Source organism: Nerophis lumbriciformis, linkage group LG09 (genome assembly GCF_033978685.3).
Source record: "Nerophis lumbriciformis linkage group LG09, RoL_Nlum_v2.1, whole genome shotgun sequence".
NCBI lineage: Eukaryota > Metazoa > Chordata > Actinopteri > Syngnathiformes > Syngnathidae > Nerophis > Nerophis lumbriciformis.
Window position 1 is genome coordinate 28,925,623 of NC_084556.2, and position 22,395 is coordinate 28,948,017.

A 22,395-nucleotide genomic window follows, 5' to 3' on the forward strand; every position below is an offset into this window, starting at 1 on the left:
TATTCTAATTTATAATCAAAGCTGCGAGCAGCGTTGAGAAATATATAAATTAATATTGAAAATATATATATATATATATATATATATATATATATATATATATATATATATATATATATATATATATATATATTCATATATACATACTTCATAGATTTACTGTTACAAGTGGCCCTCTGAAGGCAGTCATACTGTGATGTGGCGCTCAATGAAAACCAGTTTTAGACACCCCTATAGTAATCTTCTTTCAACAGTATTGCCTGCATCACATTCAGAACAAGTGGCTATTCACAAAAACGTTTGTGATTATGAATCTCTGACACTTTTTTTGTACTTTAAATTAACTATTTAGTACCCTCCAACTTTTCTGAAGTCACAGTTAAGCAACTGAGTCATAGTGAGGTCTGGCCTAAAGCTTATATGATTTCTAAATACATGTACCCCAACTTTTCTTTGTTCCTCGAGATACAGATTTCTTCGCTGTGTAAATGACCTGAAGGTGTTGGTTTGAAACGGCACGGAAATGGAGTCCTTGCAATGTGAAAGAAAAATGAAGAGAACATTTAAACGACTATCAGTACTGGCAAATAAGCATATTTTCATTCAATTACACAATGCATTAACACATACAGAAGCTTAGCATTAATATTCAACACACAGCAATAGGAGGCGTCATTCAGTCCCACCATTTTAACCTAAAATGTAATCACTAGGCCTCTGCATGCTCTATTTTGAAGTTGTTAATACAAGGTAGCAGGCCGAGAATGAATGAAGCCTACAGTATGGTGACAACCACCTCAATAGGAAATGAGAATGTTTACGCCACTGTTGGGCTCGATTAATTGCTATCTCAATGAAAACGGGCTCAGTTCGATAAAAAGCAATCAGTGCTTGAGAGAAACGCAATGGATGATGGTTGGTGAATGCATATTGGGCTGTCCAGGTACTGGCATACGCTTTCTTCGGGTAAAAGTATCAACTACTAATAGCTGTTTAAAATATTCAAAGTGTGTTTTTAGCGTGAAGTATAGTGCAGTGGAATATAACAGAGGCGGCAGATGAAGATGCAAACCTGTTCCCTCAGGCGCTTCTCCTCGTATCTTGTGCGCTCATTGTTGACTTTGTTCAGCCTCTCATTGATTTGCTTCTGTTGCGCCGGGCCCCGGCCAAAGAACACGTAATTTACAAAGGCATATTCGAGCAGGGCCAGGAACACAAACACAAAACAGCCCATGAGGTAGACATCGATGGCTTTCACGTAGGGGATCTTTGGGAGAGTCTCCCTCAGGTGGGTGTTAATTGTTGTCATGGTGAGCACCGTTGTCACACCTGAATGCAATAGCACACATAAACAGGGAACTTATTACTAAAACACATTTCATCATTGACTGTCTTACACAATTTTTTATGAATATCGAAGTCGTCTGATAAAAGTCACTTTGAAAAAAGTTTATATCAAGGGTAGTTATCCAATACAGTCGTACCTCAACTTAAGAGTGTCTCAATGTGAGTGTTTTGAGATAAGAGCTTAAGTTGTACGCACAAATTTGAGTTACAAGCAAACTCACTGGCATTAGGTCATAGCTAGAGATCGACATACCGTATTTTTCGGATTATAAATCACAGTTTTTTTCATAGTTTGGCCGGGAGTGCGATTTATACTCTGGAGCGATTTATGTGTGAAATTATTAACACATTACCGTAAAATATCAAATAATATTATTTATCTCGTTCACGTAAGAGACTAGGTGCATATCAGCAACCGAAACCATCCTATCCGGATTGAGAAAGGCTGGAATATTTGGAACGGCAACTGACGATGACTCTGACGTAAGCGACGTACCAATAGAAGAGGAAGCGGCGCATTGTCTACCTTTGGAGTTGGCAGAGTTGTTTAGAAGCGACACAGAGGAAGAAGATTTCATCGGATTTAGCAATTAGGAGTGACAGATTGTTTGGTAAACGTATAGCATGTTCTGCATGTTATAGTTATTTGAATGACTCTTACCATAATATGTAACGTTAACATACCAGGCACGTTCTCAGTTCGTTATTTACGCGTCATATAACATACACTTATTCAGCCTGTTGTTCACTATTCTTTATTTATTTTAAATTGCCTTTCAAATGTTTATTCTTGGTGTTGGATTTTATCAAATACATTTCCCCAAAAAATGCGACTTATACTCTAGTGTAGGGCTGGGCGATATATCGATATACTCGATATATCGTGGGTTTGTCTCTGTGCGATATAGAAAGTGATTATATCGTGATATTCGAGTATACGTTCTCACGCAGTTGCTTTTAGCTGCGGGGCATTAAACTTTCTCACTCTTTCCTGTCTCTCCTTCTCACAGAGAGTTAAACAAGCGCACCTTCTTACATACGTCACATACTGTCACGTGAGCAACGTGACAGTATGTGGAGCGAGAGGTAGCGACATGGTAACGTTAGCTGTGATGCTAACAGATAACGTTGTGGTTTGAGTGGTAGTACGAGAGAAAGAAGGTGCGAATCTGGTAACAAATGGAGGAATAATTAATTCCCAAGAAAAACAGCACGGGGTCCATCGTCTGGCGGTGGTTTGGCTTCAAGCGGGAATATGTCTTTACATGTCAACATCTCCGTTCGGTGCCACACCAACTAAATGCCGAAGCAACTATTTCCACATCAACACCGTATGACATATACTATTTGATATGCAGCTCATTTTTATGTGACACATATTGAAATATCTTGTGTGTCATCATGCACAAAAGTGCACTTTATTTGTTTTAAACTATTGTAGTGGTGTTCTGTACAAAAAGTGCACTTTAATTTAGTGTTGTTTTGAAATGTCATCATAGTGACATCATTCACAAAAGTGCACTTATAGCTTGTTTTAAAATGTCTCGGACAATCTTGCACTTTCTGTTTTGGAAATGACATGAATGTTTGTGCCACTGCTTAATAACTGTTTAATAAATACAGTTTTGCTAAATTGACTTAGTTGTGATTTCCCTCTCTGCATGAAAGTTTAAAAAAGAGCATATATTAATGCAGTATGAACAAGAATGTTTTAATGTAGACACATAGAACCATCATACTGCTGTGATTATATGTATCAAGTGTTCATTCAAGGCTAAGGCAAAATATCGAGATACATATCGTGTATCGCGATATGGCCTAAAAATATCGAGATATTTAAAAAAGACCATATCGCCCAGCCCTACTCTAGTGCGACTTATATATGTTTTTTTCCTTCTTTATTATACATCTTCAGCCGGTGCGATTTATAATCCAGAGCGATTTATAATCCGAAAAAAACGGTAACTTTGTTTTCCAACCATGGGAAGGAAGAAAGTGAGTGTGAAGGACAGTGCTGAGAAAAAGAAGTGAATGATAGCCATTCAAAAAAAAAAAAGGCATCAACAAAAACATGACCATGTAGCCAACTTGAAGAAGCAATTTGAGCGTATCACTGCAGGTCTGCACACTACTGAAGCAGAATGAGTCTAATGTCAACCTAGGATGTTAAAATAGTACCGTAGGAAGGGGATTCATATAGCCCCATCCGTCACGGTTTACCTGACACATGAAACGTCACAATTTGGTGGGGTGGGCTTGTGTGTTTTGTGGCCTGTCCAATTTTTCCCACAGCGTTAGTTGCTATGTAAAGTTGCACTTTCCATCATTTTTAGCAAACTGCATTACAAAATGATAAACCCCACGCCCCCCCTCTTCCTTTCACGCGGGCTCATATGAGTCCCTTCTCTACTGTAACTGGTGGACACTTAGTAATGAAAATATGAAACTGCTGATGGTGTGTTTGACAGAGAAGCAGCTGGAAGGAGATATCATAGCAGTCCACTCTTCAAGGTCAATATAAGCGTTGCAAAAATTAATCGGTACGAACCGAAAACCGATTTGATTACACCGTTTAAAAGTATAGCCATTTTTAGCGATTGGAAAGCAGCGGTAAATAATAGCGGCTGCACGACTAATCTAAACACCCATCTTGTGACAGCATGAAGACACTCAAGCAGGCGAAGTGGGAGCTAGGGATGCTAATGCTAGCGGAGCTACCAACAGGCAAGACAATGACACTGATTTGAAATACTTCCAGCCCCAACTTTGCCACAACTCTCACAGCATCTACTGCACTGTTCATTGTGCTCAAGATAAAGACCTAGCTCAGGGGTCAGCAACCCAAAATGTTGAAAGAGCCATATTGGACCAAAAATACAAAAAAAAATCTGTCTGGAGCCGCAAAAAATTAAAAGCTATATTACATACAGATAGTGTGTCATGAGATATAAATTGAATTAAGAGGACTTAAAGGAAACTAAATTACCTCAAATATAGCTACAAATGAGGCATTATGATGCAATATGTACATATAGCTAGCCTAAATAGCATGTTAGCATCGATTAGCTTGCAGTCATGCAGTGACCAAATATGTCTGATTAGCACTCCAACAAGTCAATAACATCAACAAAACTCACCTTTCATGCACAACCTTAAAAGTTTGGTGGACAAAATGAGACAGAAAAAGAAGTGGCATAAAACACGTCCTCGAAAGTCGGAGAAAGTTATACATGCAAACAAACTACGGTGAGTTCAAGGACCGCCAAAATTAGTAGGACAAAACGGCGCTCGCCAAATACTCGAATCAGTGAAGCATGTTTAATATAAACAGTGTGCTTTATAACAATTAGGGAGGTTTGTGTCATGTTTGTCCTCCTACAGAAACCATATTAAAACAAAAATAGATTTTTTTTCCCCCCCTCATCTTTTTCCATTTTTCATACATTTCTGAAAAAGCTCCAGAGAGCCACTAGGGCGGCGCTAAAGAGCTGCATGCGGCTCTAGAGCCGCGGGTTGCCGACCCCTGACCTAGCTGCACAGTAAGCAGAACGACACTTATAAAAGTATTTGAGCTCTACCCTAAATCTACTGTTTAGTTTACGTGGTGGCACTTGATTGTATCTTGCAGTTGTGCTACTGTGGTGTTATAACACCTCTGCTTGATGCACAGCTTGCTTTTCTCTGTATTTTATTGATGATACCTGAGAACACAACAGTAAAAACATGGTAGCTTTTCCAAAAGTGTTTTGTTTACATCTTTAATTCGTAAAGTTTATGGATTGCAATGCCTTAAAGTTGATGGTTCTATTTGCTCTTAATTAATACCAGAACCGCCTGTTTTGTCTGTGTCTAACAAATAAACACATGACATTATTCTTACACGATACATGATTAATGCATTAAATCAAAGTATTGTTAGTAAGTCGTACGTTAACCCATCTATGTAGATTCATATCGGATCGCCATTTAAGGTACAGATGCACACCCCTAGTAAATGCTGTACATTATTATTACATGACTTTATAAAACTACTTTGGTTGTTAGTAGTACATCTATTGTATTGTTTTTCATATATCTAAAATATTGTTCATAAAAGGCAATGTTACATGTTTATATTGTGCTCTTTTAAGGGACTGGGCAAGCGTCAATTAGATTGAATTCAATGATTTTATTGGGCGGCATTCAATTGAGAGAGCTCCATCACATAACTAATTAAATGCTCGTAAGTCGAGGTACTTTTGCAATCTATTCAAAATAATAGTTCTGTTTACAACATGCAAATACACACGGAGAATAATAAAAAAAAAAACATGTATATGTTTATCATTCCTATTGTGGTTTATTTATGTTGTCTTTTAATTCAATATGCTTAAACTTGCTTTTCATATAGTTTCATATAACACAGCAGTGGCGTGCAGTCAAGAAAGGCAGATCAGGTATAGCCCCACACAAAAAAAACGAATAATGAGAATACTGTATAGTCAGTTGAACTGTGTTATAAATGTATTTTCTGTATATATTTTTTTATTTTATTTTAACACTTACTTAAAAATCCCTGATCAAATACAGGGCAGAAACCTGAGATGACTGCATACTCCTTCATAAACTGGGATGGATTGAGCGTGTCAGCTTGTGTTTGTCAGCATGATATTAGCAAAAATATTTATTACAAAACAAGACTTGTGATGTTTTTAAAGTAAATGAGGCATGGTAATTTTTGCTAATCCGACAGTAAACTGCAGAGAAATGTCATACTGTACACAGTGAGACACTCAGTACCACCGTGGGGAGGGCGTACGTGAACTAGCAGGTGCTAGCATCTTTATACAACTAAAATAAAATAAGTAGGACTTTTGCAACAAAGTAAATGATTCCAGTGATTCCACTGCTCCCCTCACCTCCCAGGGGGTGAACATGGGGATGGGTTAAATGCAGAGGATACTTTCACCACATCTAGTGTGTGTGCGTGTGACTATTTAACGGTAACTTTAATTCCTAGAGAAGGCCAATGATATGTACCTATTTTACAAATATGTATCTCTTAATAAGCAACCAGTATCAATTAACATTAGTAAAATAAGGTGAAAAAAAATAAAAACGTGAAGCTTTTTTATTTTTTAGAATTTTGCCTATCATTCACAATCATTATGGGGGACAAGAACACGTATGTCTTTTTTGGGGGGAATTTTAAAGATAATAACAAACACTTTGAAGATGCGGCTAATAGGAGTCACAATTGTAGCCTTCAAAGACCACTAAAACAACTTCAAAACCCTCCATCAACGTTTTATATATACACTACAAGTCTATATATAATGTAGTAACAGACAATATTTACCGTATTTTGATCATTTAAATCAAGGCCAGAAATAATTCTTCTTATTTCCGTTTCTATAGCAGCGCACATCCGACAATGTGTGTTCCTACTTCTGGATACAAAACGCTTGTGTGTTCTAATCATGGCAGACTTGGTAACAAACAATGAAGATGACTATTTTGGAGAAATGAGGATTCATAACCTTATCTTTTTGAATCTGAATTTATGGAGGATGAAGTACTACTTCCAGAAGCTAGCACAAAAGAAGAGTGTGACGTGAAATGAAGCCGATAGAGTGAGGTGAAAGTGAATCTAAGTTACAAAATGTGGAACTTGAAGCCAAGCAATTTCGACATAAATGAAGTGCTTACCCATAATTAACCAGAAAAAAAATGTCCCTGGCCAGCTTGACCAAACAGACAACTGTTCATCGAGTCACACTTGATATTGATCATTAACACACAGCACGTCATGTGTGTATCATGACAGAGAGCATATACACTGTCTGGCTAGCTGTGTACAGATACTGTAATATTGTACATGTTTTTCAGTCTGTACAGATTAGTGTCTGTCGCATTGTGCTGTGCATTACAAACTCAAACGCGTTTCGTGCTGACGTATGAAATACGTTTTTTTAATGAAGACACATAACCGAACCGAGAGGGATGAGTTGCTTAATACTGTAGTGCAACAGTGTTTCTAATGGTCTGCTTTTATTTGGAAGGCCTGACTTATTGGACAACAGGATGAGCTGACCAGAAGCTGTGTTACTCAAGCAAGATAATTTGAATATGTTTAGATATCATTTTATGGGTTGTTTTTCGTGAAAGTATCGGAACTGGAATGGTAAAATCCCCACGGAAAACTGGAGGGTTGTTCAAAATGTTAACAGGTGTTCAAAATGGATCCCTACATGTCAGTCAGATGCTAACTCAGACAAGAAAATTATTGATTATAGTGAACAATGTCTAAATACACATTGAATGTTTATTATTCATGTAAAGTGGTAACTTGGCTCACGACTGTCCAAGCTCACAAGTTTTTTGGTATACAAACTGTCGGCTAATTGTTATGGTTTATGTGGTGATGTGTTAGGAGCCTCCACACAGATGGTTGCCATAAGATCCCACCAAAACATCGAGTCTCATTATAGTTAAACACCGGACATATTGCTTGCTAGTATTTTTTTATTTATTTGGTTATTCCATTTGGTTGGTTATAACCCGGTGCGCCTAATGTACGGAGTAATTTTGGTTGTGCTTACCGACCTCGAAGCTATTTTATTTGTTACATGGTGAAATGATAAGTGTGACCAGTAGATGGCCGTCACACATAAGAGATACGCATAGACTTCAATATGATGGCAGTCACACACAAGAGATATGTGTAGACTGCAATATGACTCAAGTAAACAACACCAAAATGTGTTCCATTGAAAATAAGGAACATTACACACGGCGCTCAAAAATCAATAAAAATAATTTAGTTTGACTTTGGTAAGCTATGAAGCCACACCGCTTTATGGATTGTACTGTGCTTCAACATACGATTATTATTATGGGGTGTGTATGTATAAGGTAAGACATATTATCTGGCATTTTGTTTCGCAATATTATGCAAAAGCAACTTTTCTTACCTTCTGGTACCTGCTGATCTGTATCTGGGACCTGCATAAGTCCTGAAAATTTGTGCGGGTCCGCCTTTGTAGTCTGTGCCGACACCGTAGCCGATATACTTCTTGTTTTTCTCTATCTTCTTGTTATGGGACATTCATTTTCCGCTGTTGCCATTTCTAATATAAAGTAGTGTAAAGTTCTTACTTTTATTTGTCAGTAAAATCGCCATGAAAGCGCTAAAACATACCGGTGTAGTGAGTTAACATTAATTAACATTGGGGCAGTATAGCTCGGTTGGTAGAGCGGCCGTGCCAGCAACTTGAGGGTTGCAGGTTCGATTCCCGCTTCCGCCATCCTAGTCACTGCCGTTGTGTCCTTGGGCAAGACACTTTACCCACCTGCTCCCAGTGCCACCCACACTGGTTTAAATGTAACTTAGATATTGGGTTTCACAATGTAAAGCGCTTTGAGTCACTTGAGAAAAAGCGCTATATAAATGTAATTCACTTCACTAATTCACTTCACAATTATCCAAGGAACTTTAGTTATTAGAAAGTTCCGGGACACATTTCCGGCGTTGTTATTGCATGAGTGAGCCACAGATGAGGAGATGCTGCTCTCTTATTGATTTAAGTAAAGTCTGAATGTCATTAAAACAGTTAGTTTCATCTTTTGACACTTCTTCCACTCCCATCCTTGCTTGCTACAAAGATAACGGAGAAAAGACGCTGCCGAAGGTGAGCCACATAAATAAAACCGCCCACAAAACGCCGCATCCTGATGAGACTGTCAGAAAGCGGCTTGAAGATGGTCTGTAAAACATAATCTATGCAACATTTTCACCAAAGAACCACCATTACATGTTATGTAGACCACAAGGAAGTGTTTTACATTCAGAAAAAAAAAAAAAAAATATGACCCCTTTAATGCTATAATCCTCCTTGTGTATGAAAATAGACCTGACTAGACCCGCTCATCGGCAGTGCGCCTTATAATCCGGTGCACCCTATGGTCCGGCAAATACGGTATTTCACAGAGTATATATCTGCGGCTTATAGTCCGATTCGGCTAATGAATAGAAACATATTTTTTGCTTCTCAAATTTAGTGGATGCATATTATACACCGGTGCGCTCTGTAGTCCGAAAAAATGTGGTAATGATAATATGCAAAAACCACACGTTGCAAAAACAGGTTGCGTTGCACCATTTAAATGGTGACACTTAGAAAAGGTGTATGTGGTTCCTCTGGTAGTGATTTGATTAAAATTGGACCAATTAGACCTTTTCCAATATTTAATGGCAATGACTTACCCAGGGCCACCCGAGCTGCAGAGGCATCATAATTGATCCAGAAAGAGACCCAAGAAAGAATGGTGATCAATATGGAGGGCATATATGTCTGCAAGATGAAATATCCAATGTTCCTCTTAATCCTGAAACTCAGCGAAAGTCTGGGATAAGAACCTGTAAGCAGAAACAACCACAGCATGGATAAGATCAGGGAAGAGTCAAAAAAAAAAAAAAAACAAGAGGAAAAGTGTTAAGGGCTCCAAACTGTGCACTTGACAACGTGCATGGTAGTCATTTCTCCGTTTGTTCAGATGGAGCACTTAATTTCCCCAAAGCGATTGATTCCTTTCCAGGGACAAGTTTGATTCCAATTAAACATGGCACAAAGTCGCAAACACAGCAGATTTTTCTGCAAGCCCCTATCTCAGCAGGCCGCTCCAGCATCCCTCTGAGACTTGTCACAGAGAGCTGCTCGCTGTTTCCTTCCCTTTCCTTCTGTCCTCTAAACATTACTGAAAGGCCATTTTAAAAGGTGATTGCAATGCATGGCTGCACACTAAAGGACAAAACACATCGCTTTAAAGCAACGGAGTCACTCATTTTCGTGGATATTTTGCTGAGAAATGTCAAATAGTTGTACTAAAACTTCTCTTTTATTGCAGTTAGATTCAAACAAGCAGGGAAATAAAATGCTGATGCAAAAAGCAGTAAAAGCAACCATGCAGGATCTCACTGCTTCAGCTATATGGACTTATTTATAGTTTGGAAGCTGGACAGATTACTTCAAGAATAGGTAAATCTAAAACATCTGGCGTTTTATTGCAAATTTGTCTCCAAAGATAAGTTTTAATCTTTCAGAGCGTTTTGTTTGACGCAACCCCACATTGACAAATGACCTCATCATTTTCAGATTGGTGTAAATCTTTTAATGAATCAATATGTTTTGCATATGCGCTTCAACAAATGGGAGACAAACCCTCGCCAGTCACCAGCGTACGTTCAAGATTCATGCCGGCAATAAATGTTCATAGATTTCACTTAACTCAAACACTAGAATTACAATTTATCTCAGCTATTGTCAGGATGCCTATATGCTATCTGCAATGCAATAACATTGGCACATTTACATAAAATGAAAACATCACATTATTTGGCTCTTTTTCTCCTCTATACACCCTTGCAGTAAGCCACAATTCGAAATGTGGTTTTTGCAATATGCCATAATAACCAAATGGTAGACTTTGGCCAAAGTCAAATTGTTAACAAAAGTGAAGAGTTACTTCCAAGTTCATGCAAAATATTGCAATTTCAATTTACACCGTTGCATCACTGAAGTACTTCCCGTTTCCCGGAATCCATTGTGGCGCTTGTTGCATTCACAGCGGAACCTCAATTTTCGTAAACCTCATCCTATGTAGTTGTTGATTAATGAACCACGGTCAGAATGAACATATGCAATGGTGTGCGAACCTTGTCTCAGTGTACGAATGTTTAACCACCCATGCAGCGCTGAAATGTTGTGCTCAGTAGCACAGCGTTTGTGGGTAGGCTAATAGACCTGTGTGCTTTTAAAGTGTTTTTTAGCCCTTTTAGCCCATTTTTCTAGTTTTACTCATTTCAACAGTCTAAAGAAATCAACGGACAAGCGAACAATTCCGGAAGTATTTACACCGTTGTTGACACTACTGCTTCCTTCTCCCCCTTTCATCTGCTGCATACCAAGAACACTAACCAACAAGATGGAGTGGATTTTATTTTGAATTCTTAATTTTTTTTGCAATTCGGCTGTTAATATTCTAGAAATTTGTGATTTCAAACTGAGTGCACAACAGTACTAGTGACAGTGTGTGTGCGTGTCAGCAGAGCAGCTGAAAATGAGCAGGAACATTCAGCTAGTTGTTGTTTTGATTGTGTTAGTAAATATAACATTGATTAACTTCTTGTTGTGTTTCTTTGATATACAATACTGTATAGCACATTGTATTGTGTTCAAAGTGTACAAACATTTACTACAACATGGATTTGTATCGAGGCTGTAACCCATTATTAATGTTTACATTGTTTTTTGCTTCACTATACACACTTTATTTAAAATCTCTCTTCAAGAACCACTTAATTTCCTAATTCGAGGTTCAACTGCAGCTGTTGCTAAAGTTACAAATCACTGTTGTTTGTCATTCTCTTTAGTAGTATAGTAGTTGTGTATGTGCTATGTGCTGTGGTGTCAATGTGTTTGGACTTGATATTTGCCTTTTTGAACAAATCGGCGATCGGCTGATCTTAATTTAACCACAGCTGTGTATCAATGCTTTACATGGCTAAAGATTGTACTCACGGGCAGGGCTGTAACTATGATTTGACAAATACCGAGGTCAAAAATTGGTGGTCCAAGAGAAGCTTTGAAGGGCTAAAATCATGAGTATGCCAGTACCATATAAATAATGTTACCTTGAGCAACACAAATAATTTCCAGAATAACAAAAGCTTTAATTGAGGTAGAACTATCACGTGTTATATTATCTAACACAGTGGTTCTTAACCTTGTTGGAGGTACCGAACCCCACCAGTTTCATATGCGCATTCACCGAACCCTTCTTTAGTGAAAAATAATATGATGTTTTTTTTCAAATTCAAGACAAAGTTGCATGTTTTTGGTAACACTTTAGTATGGGGAACATATTCTAAGTAACAAAGACTTAATTTAGAGTTATTTGGTTAGGGTTAGGGTTAGAGGGTTAGGGCCAGGGTTAGAGGGTTAGGGTTACAATAAGGTCATGCCAAATAAGGCATTAATAAGTACTTAATAATGACTAGTTAAGAGCCAATATGTTACTAATTTGCATGTTAATGAGCAACTTATTAATGGTGAATATGTTCCCCATACTAAAGTGTTACCATGTTTTTTTTACCGGTGCACAAAATGAACCGTGCATGAACATCACCTTGTTCAAAGAACAAAACCAACACAGTGCATAAACTCACAACAAATAACACACCTGCAAATCAGTGTGAGTTCTGCTGTTGCCGTATCCATAAAGCCAATAGGGAGAAGTTTTTATTTACACGATGAGTCGGGTGTGTCTTAACCTCCGCCGAACCCCTGAGCCCGACTCACCGAACCCCTAGGGTTCGATTGAACCCAGGTTAAGAACCACTGATCTAACATCTTTGACTATCAGCATGATTTGGTGACAGTCCACTTTTTTTTATTAATATGCTGAAATTTAGTGTATTAAATCATTTTAACATCATTAAAACATAAAATATAAACCTTACTGTATTTTCAACTATGAGCAGGGACTAAACCCACGACCTTCTGTATGGCAACTGGGAATTAATGACGTTGCCATAAGGCAAGGTTGTTACCATATTCTTATCAGTGACAGAGCACGATATGGCCAGGAGTACGTTTGGGGTGAAAAAAATTATGCAGCGCCTTTTCATCGAATAATTTACATTTGACATGTGATTCTTTATGCAAAACGGGCTCCCCACAGATCGCAAAGACAACACACAGCTAAGTTTAGGGCAGGCGGGTTTGACCTATGTGAGCAGAAACTGGCTGACATGACAATGGTATTTTCCCGACAGCGTTTAGCATCACTTTCATTAGGTTAAAGCAACATTAGTTACGTCAGTATAATTTAATTGTAAGGTTATGTTGACAGCACATTTCGGATCAGATGATGTTTATGGTAAAAGTGGACTACATTGTGTTACGTTGCTGGAGTTGTAGCCGGCTGTGCATGATCAAATATTGTATATTGTGATAGGATGATCTACCGCAAAGTGATGTACAGTGCATACGATGACCTACATAAAGTACATCTGCAGTCACTTAAAAAAAATACAGAGGACATGACCTCTGTGTCCTTAATGGTAGCTACGACCATGCTTACGTGAAGACACAATTACACTTCCATATTCTTTGTTACACACATGCAGAAGTTGCATGAATTCCAGGGAATGCGTGTTTTGCCAAAACAAATTAGAGTGCAAGCTACAACAAACGCGTCATCTATCCACAGTGCGAATCTGCTTCTAAGAGACCAACCCTCACCACCATGGCAGAAAATAGACAGTTTATTTCAAGTATTATCACAGGAGAACTAGAGGAAAATTAATATCTAAGCATGCCACACACACACACACACACACACACACACACACACACACACACACACACACACACACACACACACACACACACACACAGCAAATCTTACCTGTACTGAACCTGACATCCCTGGACACCAAGCGAATGTCCACAATGGAGAATTGAGGTAACTCCAACTTGTCGACCCCTGTCACAGCACTGTCCCCTCCTTGCCAAAAGAACACAATGTCATCCGTGGTGTATCCGTCTATCGAACAACCCAGCAAGACATGGGAAAAGAAAGAAAAAATTGGTTAGAAAAAAGTATTTTGAAAATAACCATGAAACAGGATTATGTTGCCAGTGCAAGACAAGAGTTTGGGCAAATAGTGGAGGGCCCTCTGACGAATGACGCTCTCTACTGTAAAATCATTCAGATCTGAACAGATAGCTTGACTTCTGGAGAACATTGCACTGAGAAACGATATTACATCCTGGAATGACTTCATGGAGACATTTGTTATTCCCACACAAAACAAAACTGTGAGCAAAAAACGTCTGATGTGGTTACTCACTTTGGAACTAGAGCAGACATTCTGTGTCTGACCTGCCACCCACACATAAAGCACACCACCAACACACAGTTTTGTTGCTACTCACCATTGGTTGTAGCTTATGGACGCTTGCAACACTCTGTCTGCTGTATTTAATGATAACCAAGAAACACTTGCATTGCTTTTATTTTGCCTGTTAGTCAGTTTTATAATTTTACCTAGTCAGGTAGCTTGGGAGAAAATAGATAATGCAACTTGCCTGCCTGGAGAGCAACAGAATAACCTAAGCTAGCAGTGATAATAGAATCAGACAAATTTCTCATTGAAAAAGGGGGAAGGAACAGAAATGAAAACTTTTGCAAGAGACTGTTTATTAAAATAACATAGCAGTTGACTGTTCTAGTCTTTCTAATCGGCCCCCTATGGTTAAATTTTTAAGTCCTTAAACGCATCACTTTATCGCCTTTGTCAAAATTGTGCTGATGAAAAACTATACATGCCTCAGTCCCAGTTTCATGCATGGTTATATGTCGATCATGAAGTAATCATTAGTTGCAGTAAAGTGATTAGTTCGTGATGGACTAGTTCCTTGTGCACACATTGGTAAAGTATTTACGTTGGTTTTTATCCCTCATGTACAATCAAACATGTTTATTATGTTTACTTTCCACTTTTTCTCAAATTATTATTATGAATAATTCCTTTTTACCTGGCCATTGTATTGCATTTAAGGGTAATTACTAATTCAAAGGTGGCTCGGTTTTTGCACGTCCACTTTTTCGTATGATCCTTTTTTTGGACAACATTTTTCACTGTAAAGCGTCTCGCCTACCGTACAGCGCGTGACAAACAAGTCAGTTTGCAGGTGTATTGTTCCGTGTAACTGGGTACCCAAACAAAGAGGTACGGCTGCAAAAAAAAAATAGCTGTGAGTGATAAAGATTGTGAAAACCACTATTGAGTTCAAGAATACGTTGTCGCAAAGTACAAATGTTGCGGCGGTTTGACTCTACTCTCCACTACATCCTGGCCGTCTTTGTCAACGAAAGTCTTCAATTCTGTAATTGCATTACTGTGGAGAGGTTTGTCAACGACATTCAAATTGCCATCGTGACATCAAATACTAAACGATTTAGCGAGCCTGAAATTTCCATCGCACTTTGCCTACTCCAAAATCATGTGGCCTTTTCCTCACAGTTTCTGTCATTACAGTGTAATATTTATTGTTACCTGTGGAAATGCCACCATGATACAACATTTGTAATATAATCCTTAAACAAAGTAACAGTGAAACTCAATGTATTAATCACTGAACGGAGAACTGGGGGTGGGATTAAATAAATTATCTTCTTCCCATTCCCTTTCAGGCAAAACTGGATCATCATGCTTACATACTGTACATTACCTTTTGCATTATAATAATTTATATTATTATGTGTTGTCTACCTTGCACTTAATTTTTTTTATGTCATTGCCTGAAATAAATGAATAAAATGAAATGAAATACAATTTAAAATTAAATGATCCCTCATGACTGTTTTCCGACTTTCTGCATTTTGGTTCGACTTCCTGCCATGTGTTCTTTTTTCCGTTATCAACTTCCTGTTCTTGCTTGTCTTTCAGTGACTTTACCTCTGCCCCAGAGCACTGGTTTTCTCCAATGTCCCTGATTGGCAATCAGGAGGTTTTGTGTCTCAGTGTCATCAGTTTGATGGTGCTGGTTCTTTTATTGTTTTAAAGGTGTCCCGATTCGATATCGATCTGATCGAAAGATATTCGCTTGTATCTAAAATCTCTAATATAAGTTCAGATACAAGCAAAGCTGGACAGCCGGTTACCATCTAAATGTCCTCCAGTAAGCACACATGGTTTGTCTTTCCTTGGACTTTAGTGAAGTCATTTACAAAAGTTAAACAAGCTGGGATATGGGCTATCAGTACATACGAGCAGCTAAGCACACAATAGCACACAACACAAGTTAGACATAAGTAATCAGTGTCCTTAATTGAACAACATTATAGTCTTTGTAAATATAGACAAGTACACAATATTTAAAGTTGTTTACTACTTACAAATACAAAGTGTCCCATAGCCAATGTATATGCATCATTCAATTTGCAGCGATATGAACTTGACTTATTGAATCATTGTGACCTCTAATTGTCGCTAAAACAAATTGAAGTGGTAACTTCATACTAATTTAAAGACAGCATAAATCCATTAACAATACATTGATTAGTGTTTTTCATACATATCATTGTTCTCTGTGTGTGTAATTTCTAACATTCCACTCTTCAAGAATGGTATATCGATATTGGCCAATACTCAAGTCTCCATTATCAGTATTAAGTGAAATAGTTGGGACATGCCTAATCCTGTTCATTGTGTTAGCGTTTCTGCTTTAAATTGATATTCCTATATTCTGGATGCTCTTTGCATTTCTTCCTTAAGTGGTTTTGATACATATGGTTGATTGCCTTGTCCACGCTGGTCCTACCTCCTTTTTGCATTGTTAGATATATATTAACCTGCACGTTTCCAGCCATCTCTGTATCTTGTGGTCACAGCGCCAGCCGGCATGCTCTAATGTACTGTAAAATGTTTCTTCTAAGAAACATTGTACATACAAACCTGTTCTATGGGAAAAAACCTTAACTTGGTGTTCATTGAGCCTGAAAAGATATTCCAAGCGCACTTCCTTCTATTGAGCTACCTCTCTTCTAGCTCCCCACCCTGTATTAATACTTTATCAGCATGTGTCAGTTGCCAGGCGGTCCTGCACATTCTCAGCTTGCAGCACAATCAAAAGTGATCACAGTGGTAGATTTATGTCAGTGGGCCAGTAGGCAATTCACTACGGCCGGATCTCTTAGCGTCTTACTACATTTAACATTCTACTCGCGACATGTACAGACCTGGATGGCATTAAAATCATTTAGAGACCAGAAGTCATTAGCATTAAATCTTCCTATGTGGTTGTAAGGGAAGGAAATGTCACATTGTTCGTGGAATTGAAACAACCAGTGGCCTAATCAGTCAAACTGTTGGAGTGCATAGCTCACAGTAGTGCAAATAACTCAATGAGCATGAATAACAAATATTCAGTCACATATTCAAGTAAACTTTGTTGCTCCCGGGGGTATACTGTAAAGGGGAACATTATCACCAGACCTATGTAAGCGTCAATATATACCTTGATGTTGCAGAAAAAAGACCATATATTTTTTTAGCCGATTTCCGAACTCTAAATGGGTGAATTTTGGCGAATTAAACACCTTTCTAATATTCGCTCTCGGAGCGATGACGTCACGTTGTGACGTCACATCGGGAAGCATTCCGCCATTTTCTCAAACACCGAGTCAAATCAGCTCTGTTATTTTCCGTTTTTTCGACTGTTTTCTGTACCTTGGAGACATCATGCCTCGTCGGTGTGTTGTCGGAGGGTGTAACAACACGAACAGGGACGGATTCAAGTTGCACCAGTGGCCCAAAGATGCGAAAGTGGCAAGAAATTGGACGTTTGTTTCGCATACTTTACCGACGAAAGCTATGCTACGAGAGAGATGGCAAGAATGTGTGGATATCCTGCGACAATCAAAGCAGATGCATTTCCAACGATAAAGTCAAAGAAATCTGCCGCCAGACCCCCATTGAATCTGCCGGAGTGTGTGAGCAATTCAGGGACAAAGGACCTCGGTAGCACGGCAAGCAATGGCGGCAGTTTGTTCCCGCAGACGAGCGAGCTAAACCCCCTGGATGTCTTGGCTCACACCGTCCCTTATGCCATCGAAGATGATCAAGAGAAGAATATCGACCCTAGCTTCCCTGGCCTGCTGACATCAACTCCAAAACCGGACAGATCAGCTTTCAGAAAAAGAGCGCGGATGAGGGTATGTCTACAGAATATATTAATTGATGAAAATTGGGCTGTCTGCACTCTCAAAGTGCATGTTGTTGCCAAATGTATTTCATATGCTGTAAACCTAGTTCATAGTTGTTAGTTTCCTTTAATGCCAACCAAACACATACCAATTGTTGGTTAGAAAGCGATCGCCAAATTCGTCCTCGCTTTCTCCCGTGTCGCTGGCTGTCGTGTCGTTTTCGTCGGTTTCGCTGGCATACGGTTCAAACCGATATGGCTCAATAGCTTCAGTTTCTTCTTCAATTTCGTTTTCACTACCTGCCTCCACACTACAACCATCCGTTTCAATACATTCGTAATCTGTTGAATCGCTTAAGCCACTGAAATCCGAGTCTGAATCCGAGCTAATGTCGCTATAGCTTGCTGTTCTTTCCGCCATGTTTGTTTGTGTTGGCTTCACTATGTGACATCACAGGAAAATGGACGGGTGTATATAACGATGGTTAAAATCAGGCACTTTGAAGCTTTTTTTAGGGATATTGCGTGATGGGTAAAATTTTGAAAAAAACTTCGAAAAATAAAATAAGCCACTGGGAACTGATTTTTAATGGTTTTAACCATTCTGAAATTGTGATAATGTTCCCCTTTAAGAATTAGAAACAAAAATATGTGCGTAATGAGCAAGTGGAGTGATTGATAAGCTTGTAAATGAAAATTATCACAAATGGTGTGTTGTTTGCAAATGTTGCTTCTCTCAGAGCTGGCTCTTCAAAGTTCCCAGCGTTATTTTTGTTAAAGTCGCACATGATTGGTCAAAAATGTGGCCATATGTGTTGACGATGAGCAGAAAAGGGATGGAGGGCTTACACACACAGCACAGCCGAGGGAGTACAGGCTGCAAAGGTCATGAATAAGAGCAGCAGGAAACAAAAGCTCAGGCATTTTCTGATTGCCCATCAATGCTATAAAGTCTAGCAAAAACGTTTATGTAGTTTCTGCTTTGCCTTTTAGTCTTGCAAATGTTAATAAATATTTGGTTGTGCAATGTTTTTTTGATGTTGTGTTGTTTTTACTATAAGTAGTTAGAACTTTACAAACAATAAACACAATCAGATTTGCCTAAGTGAAAAGGGTCTCTTTTTCATATTTTACGATCCACTCTTTGTAACAGTCTGTTCCATGTTGAACAAAAGCCATATAAAAAAGAAAGAAAATGAGGTGTCATTGTAGATACACTGCACGACAGCTTCTAAAATGCCCATAAAAAGTGGTACATGTCTCCTGCATTTTTGGAAACATAGCAAAACGCCACATGTAGTAGCATGATAACATGTTAACGTGCAGTAAATGGAAGTGTCTCTGTAGTGATGCCCCGTATAGTACACGCAAAATCCTCATTTAAACAAGGAGGTCTGCATCACTTTTCAATTGTACACACAGTTTTAATAGATTGCATGCAACACGCCCACTAATTGTACACACTATTTTATAGATTGCACACACTGTTTAGCGCGAGGTATTTAGATCTTATTAAATCAGGCCCGAAGTGTCTTTGTTTGTTCTGGTACCAAACCACAAATGTCAACATCGCCTTAGTGACAGATGATTTAAGTCACAATGCACACTTCACTAACTATCACAGCATTCATCCAGCAATTGCTAATTAATTTAAAACCTTTTGCCAAACTTCCAGTCAATACAAAATGTTTTTTTTGAAAAAAAAAAAAAAAAAAATAGGGATGGGCGGTCATGTTGAGAAAAAAAAAAATACAATCATAAAGAATGATCAATATTTGTCCATTTGTCCATGTTATAACTGTATTTTTAAGATTATAATTGTTTAACATTTACTTGAGTAAAAATCCCTAAATTTGCACACACAATAAACCTGAGGCTTCTGGCTCTACAGACAGTTGGCAGGAATGTCCAGCTGGAGAGGCTGAGGGTGTGGCTTACTGACTGGTCTGTGTGTCAGAATGTTGCCAAAATAATGTTTACACCATGACTTTGGAACTTTTGAAATTAACTCATGTGCCGAGATGATGTCATTTCGGGACCACCACCTGAATAGCCTTCTGTACAATATACTATATGGTATGGTACAGTACAGTTGGTATGTACATGGTATTTACTTACAGCTTTCAATTTCCAAAGTGCAGTTCTGCTCATCAAGAGGGTACCTTCTCAGGTCCATCATACAAGCAGCAGTGGTGGTTATTCTGGGGAAATAGGACAGAAACAAAATTTTATTTTAAAATGGTGTGAAGTTTATTTTACAAATGACGCTAAACGTGAGCTTAAAGAGGTAAAATTGAGGAACTGGTGGATATTATTATTCACATTACAACAAATCAATAACACATATGAAGACACTTAGCTAAAACCATGGTTATCTTAGTGTATAATGGTACATATTAGAGGCAAATCCACTGGCGTCGATTGATGCAGAGTACAAATGGAGAGCATCTAGAAACTAGCACTTACAGCTGATGATATCAGGAGGCACCAGGAGAACGCTAATAAAATAAATGCGTGTGACCGGCGTGTGATATTTATTATTCGCAATGACACTGAGCTGCATTCTGCAGCACAAGCATTCTGCTGCTCAGACTGCATTTGTTACGGTTGTGCTGCGCTACACCTCCCCGCTGCCTTCACAGCACTCCTCCGCTCAATGCATACAGCAGAGCGACACACTGCTGATACACTGTGAGCGCAGATAACATCAGGTCTAATTACATTAATGGGAGAGGTCACTTGGCAATTAGGCGTTCCATGTAAAAAGTTGCAAAAAAGCAGCACAGCCATTAATAATATGGATTATATTGTGGATGCATAGTTGGCTGTATACTAAACATTCTGCCTTTGATTACGAAAGAGATGTTATATATGTGTATATATATATATATATATATATATATATATATATATATATATATATATATATATATATATATATATATATATATATATATATATATATATATATATGTTTGGGAACCATTTTATTAAACAAAACAATTTTTTTTTAAAGTAATATGGAAATTGACCAGAGCTGTTTATTTATTCTATGGAGGAATGTGAGTAATCATAGAACTGGCGCCCGACGTTATTAAAAAAAAGAATAGATTTAGAATAGAGAATCATTTTTAATGTATTCTGAATCAAATCAGTACTCCCAAGAATTGAATCAAATCGAATTGTGTGGTGCCCAAAGATTCACAGCCCTAGTATATGTACATATACACTGAACAAGAATATAAACCCAACACTTTTGCTTTTTCTCCCAATTTTTATGAGTTAAACTCAGAGATCTAAAACTTTATTATATACACAAAAGACCTATTCCTCTCAAATATTGTTCACATATTTGTCTAAATCTGGGTTAGTGAGCATCATATATATATATACAAGTCTCTCCAGAGAGTGGTGAGGACGGCGGAAAAGATCATCAGGACTCCTCTTCCTCCTATCCAGGAGATCGCAAAAAGCCGCTGCCTGACCATGGATCAGAAAATCTGCAAAGACTCCTCCCACCCCCACCAAGGACTGTTTTCACTGCTGGACTCTAGAAAGAGGTTCCGCAGCCTCCGAAGCAGAACCTCCATGTTCTGTAACAGCTTCTTCCCTCAGGCTGTAAGACTCTTGAACGCATCATAATTAAATTATCCCCTCAACTCCCCCCAAAATGGATTAACTCGCTGGAAAAAAAAAAAGACAATATGACATACATCCATAAACGTGGACGCATGTGAAAAAGTGCAATATATTTATCCGTACAGTAATCTATTTATTTATGTATATATATTTATTTATTTTATATATATATATATATATATATATATATATATATATATATATATATATATATATATATATATATATTATATTATTTATATATATTTATTTATTTATATATGCACCTTATTGCTTTTTTATTCTGCACTACCATGAGCTTATGTAACGAAATTTCGTTCTTATCTGTGCTGTAAAGTTCAAATTTGAATGACAATAAAAAGGAAGTCTAAGTCTAAGTCTAAGTCTAATTCTATTTCTTTCTTTTCCATATCAGTCAGGTTGTCTGGGCAAATTTTAGATAAAATAACTTGGAAATGAATGGCTGACAACTGTGAATCACTTAATAGAGCCGTTATGAAGACTCGACTCGTTTTCAAAGTCACATTTCTATTGTATATACATCATTTTTGATTAAGCTCTTGTATTAGATCATTACATTGGGCATTTGTACCTAATCACCCAACATAGGAGAATGTCAATGCTATTTTGCCTGTGACAAAAAGGTGTCTCTTGT

At 38.0% G+C, this 22,395-nt stretch overlaps 1 protein-coding gene across 3 annotated transcripts in view; it reads right to left on the reverse strand.

Annotated features, from left to right (window-relative positions):
* gabrb4 (gamma-aminobutyric acid type A receptor subunit beta4) overlaps window positions 1-22,395 on the reverse strand; it is a 172,143-nt gene that overhangs the window by 9,712 nt on the left and 140,036 nt on the right. For 2 of the 3 annotated variants that reach the window (XM_061962041.1, XM_061962040.2), the window contains 5 exons: window positions 20,220-20,302; window positions 13,798-13,935; window positions 9,593-9,745; window positions 1,073-1,329; window positions 442-531 (listed from right to left, as the gene is read on the reverse strand). In XM_061962041.1, coding sequence (XP_061818025.1) covers window positions 442-531; window positions 1,073-1,329; window positions 9,593-9,745; window positions 13,798-13,935; window positions 20,220-20,302 — 721 coding nt within the window. The remainder of the gene's footprint in view (window positions 1-441; window positions 532-1,072; window positions 1,330-9,592; window positions 9,746-13,797; window positions 13,936-20,219; window positions 20,303-22,395) is intronic. The other variant, XM_061962042.2, reaches the window with a different exon arrangement.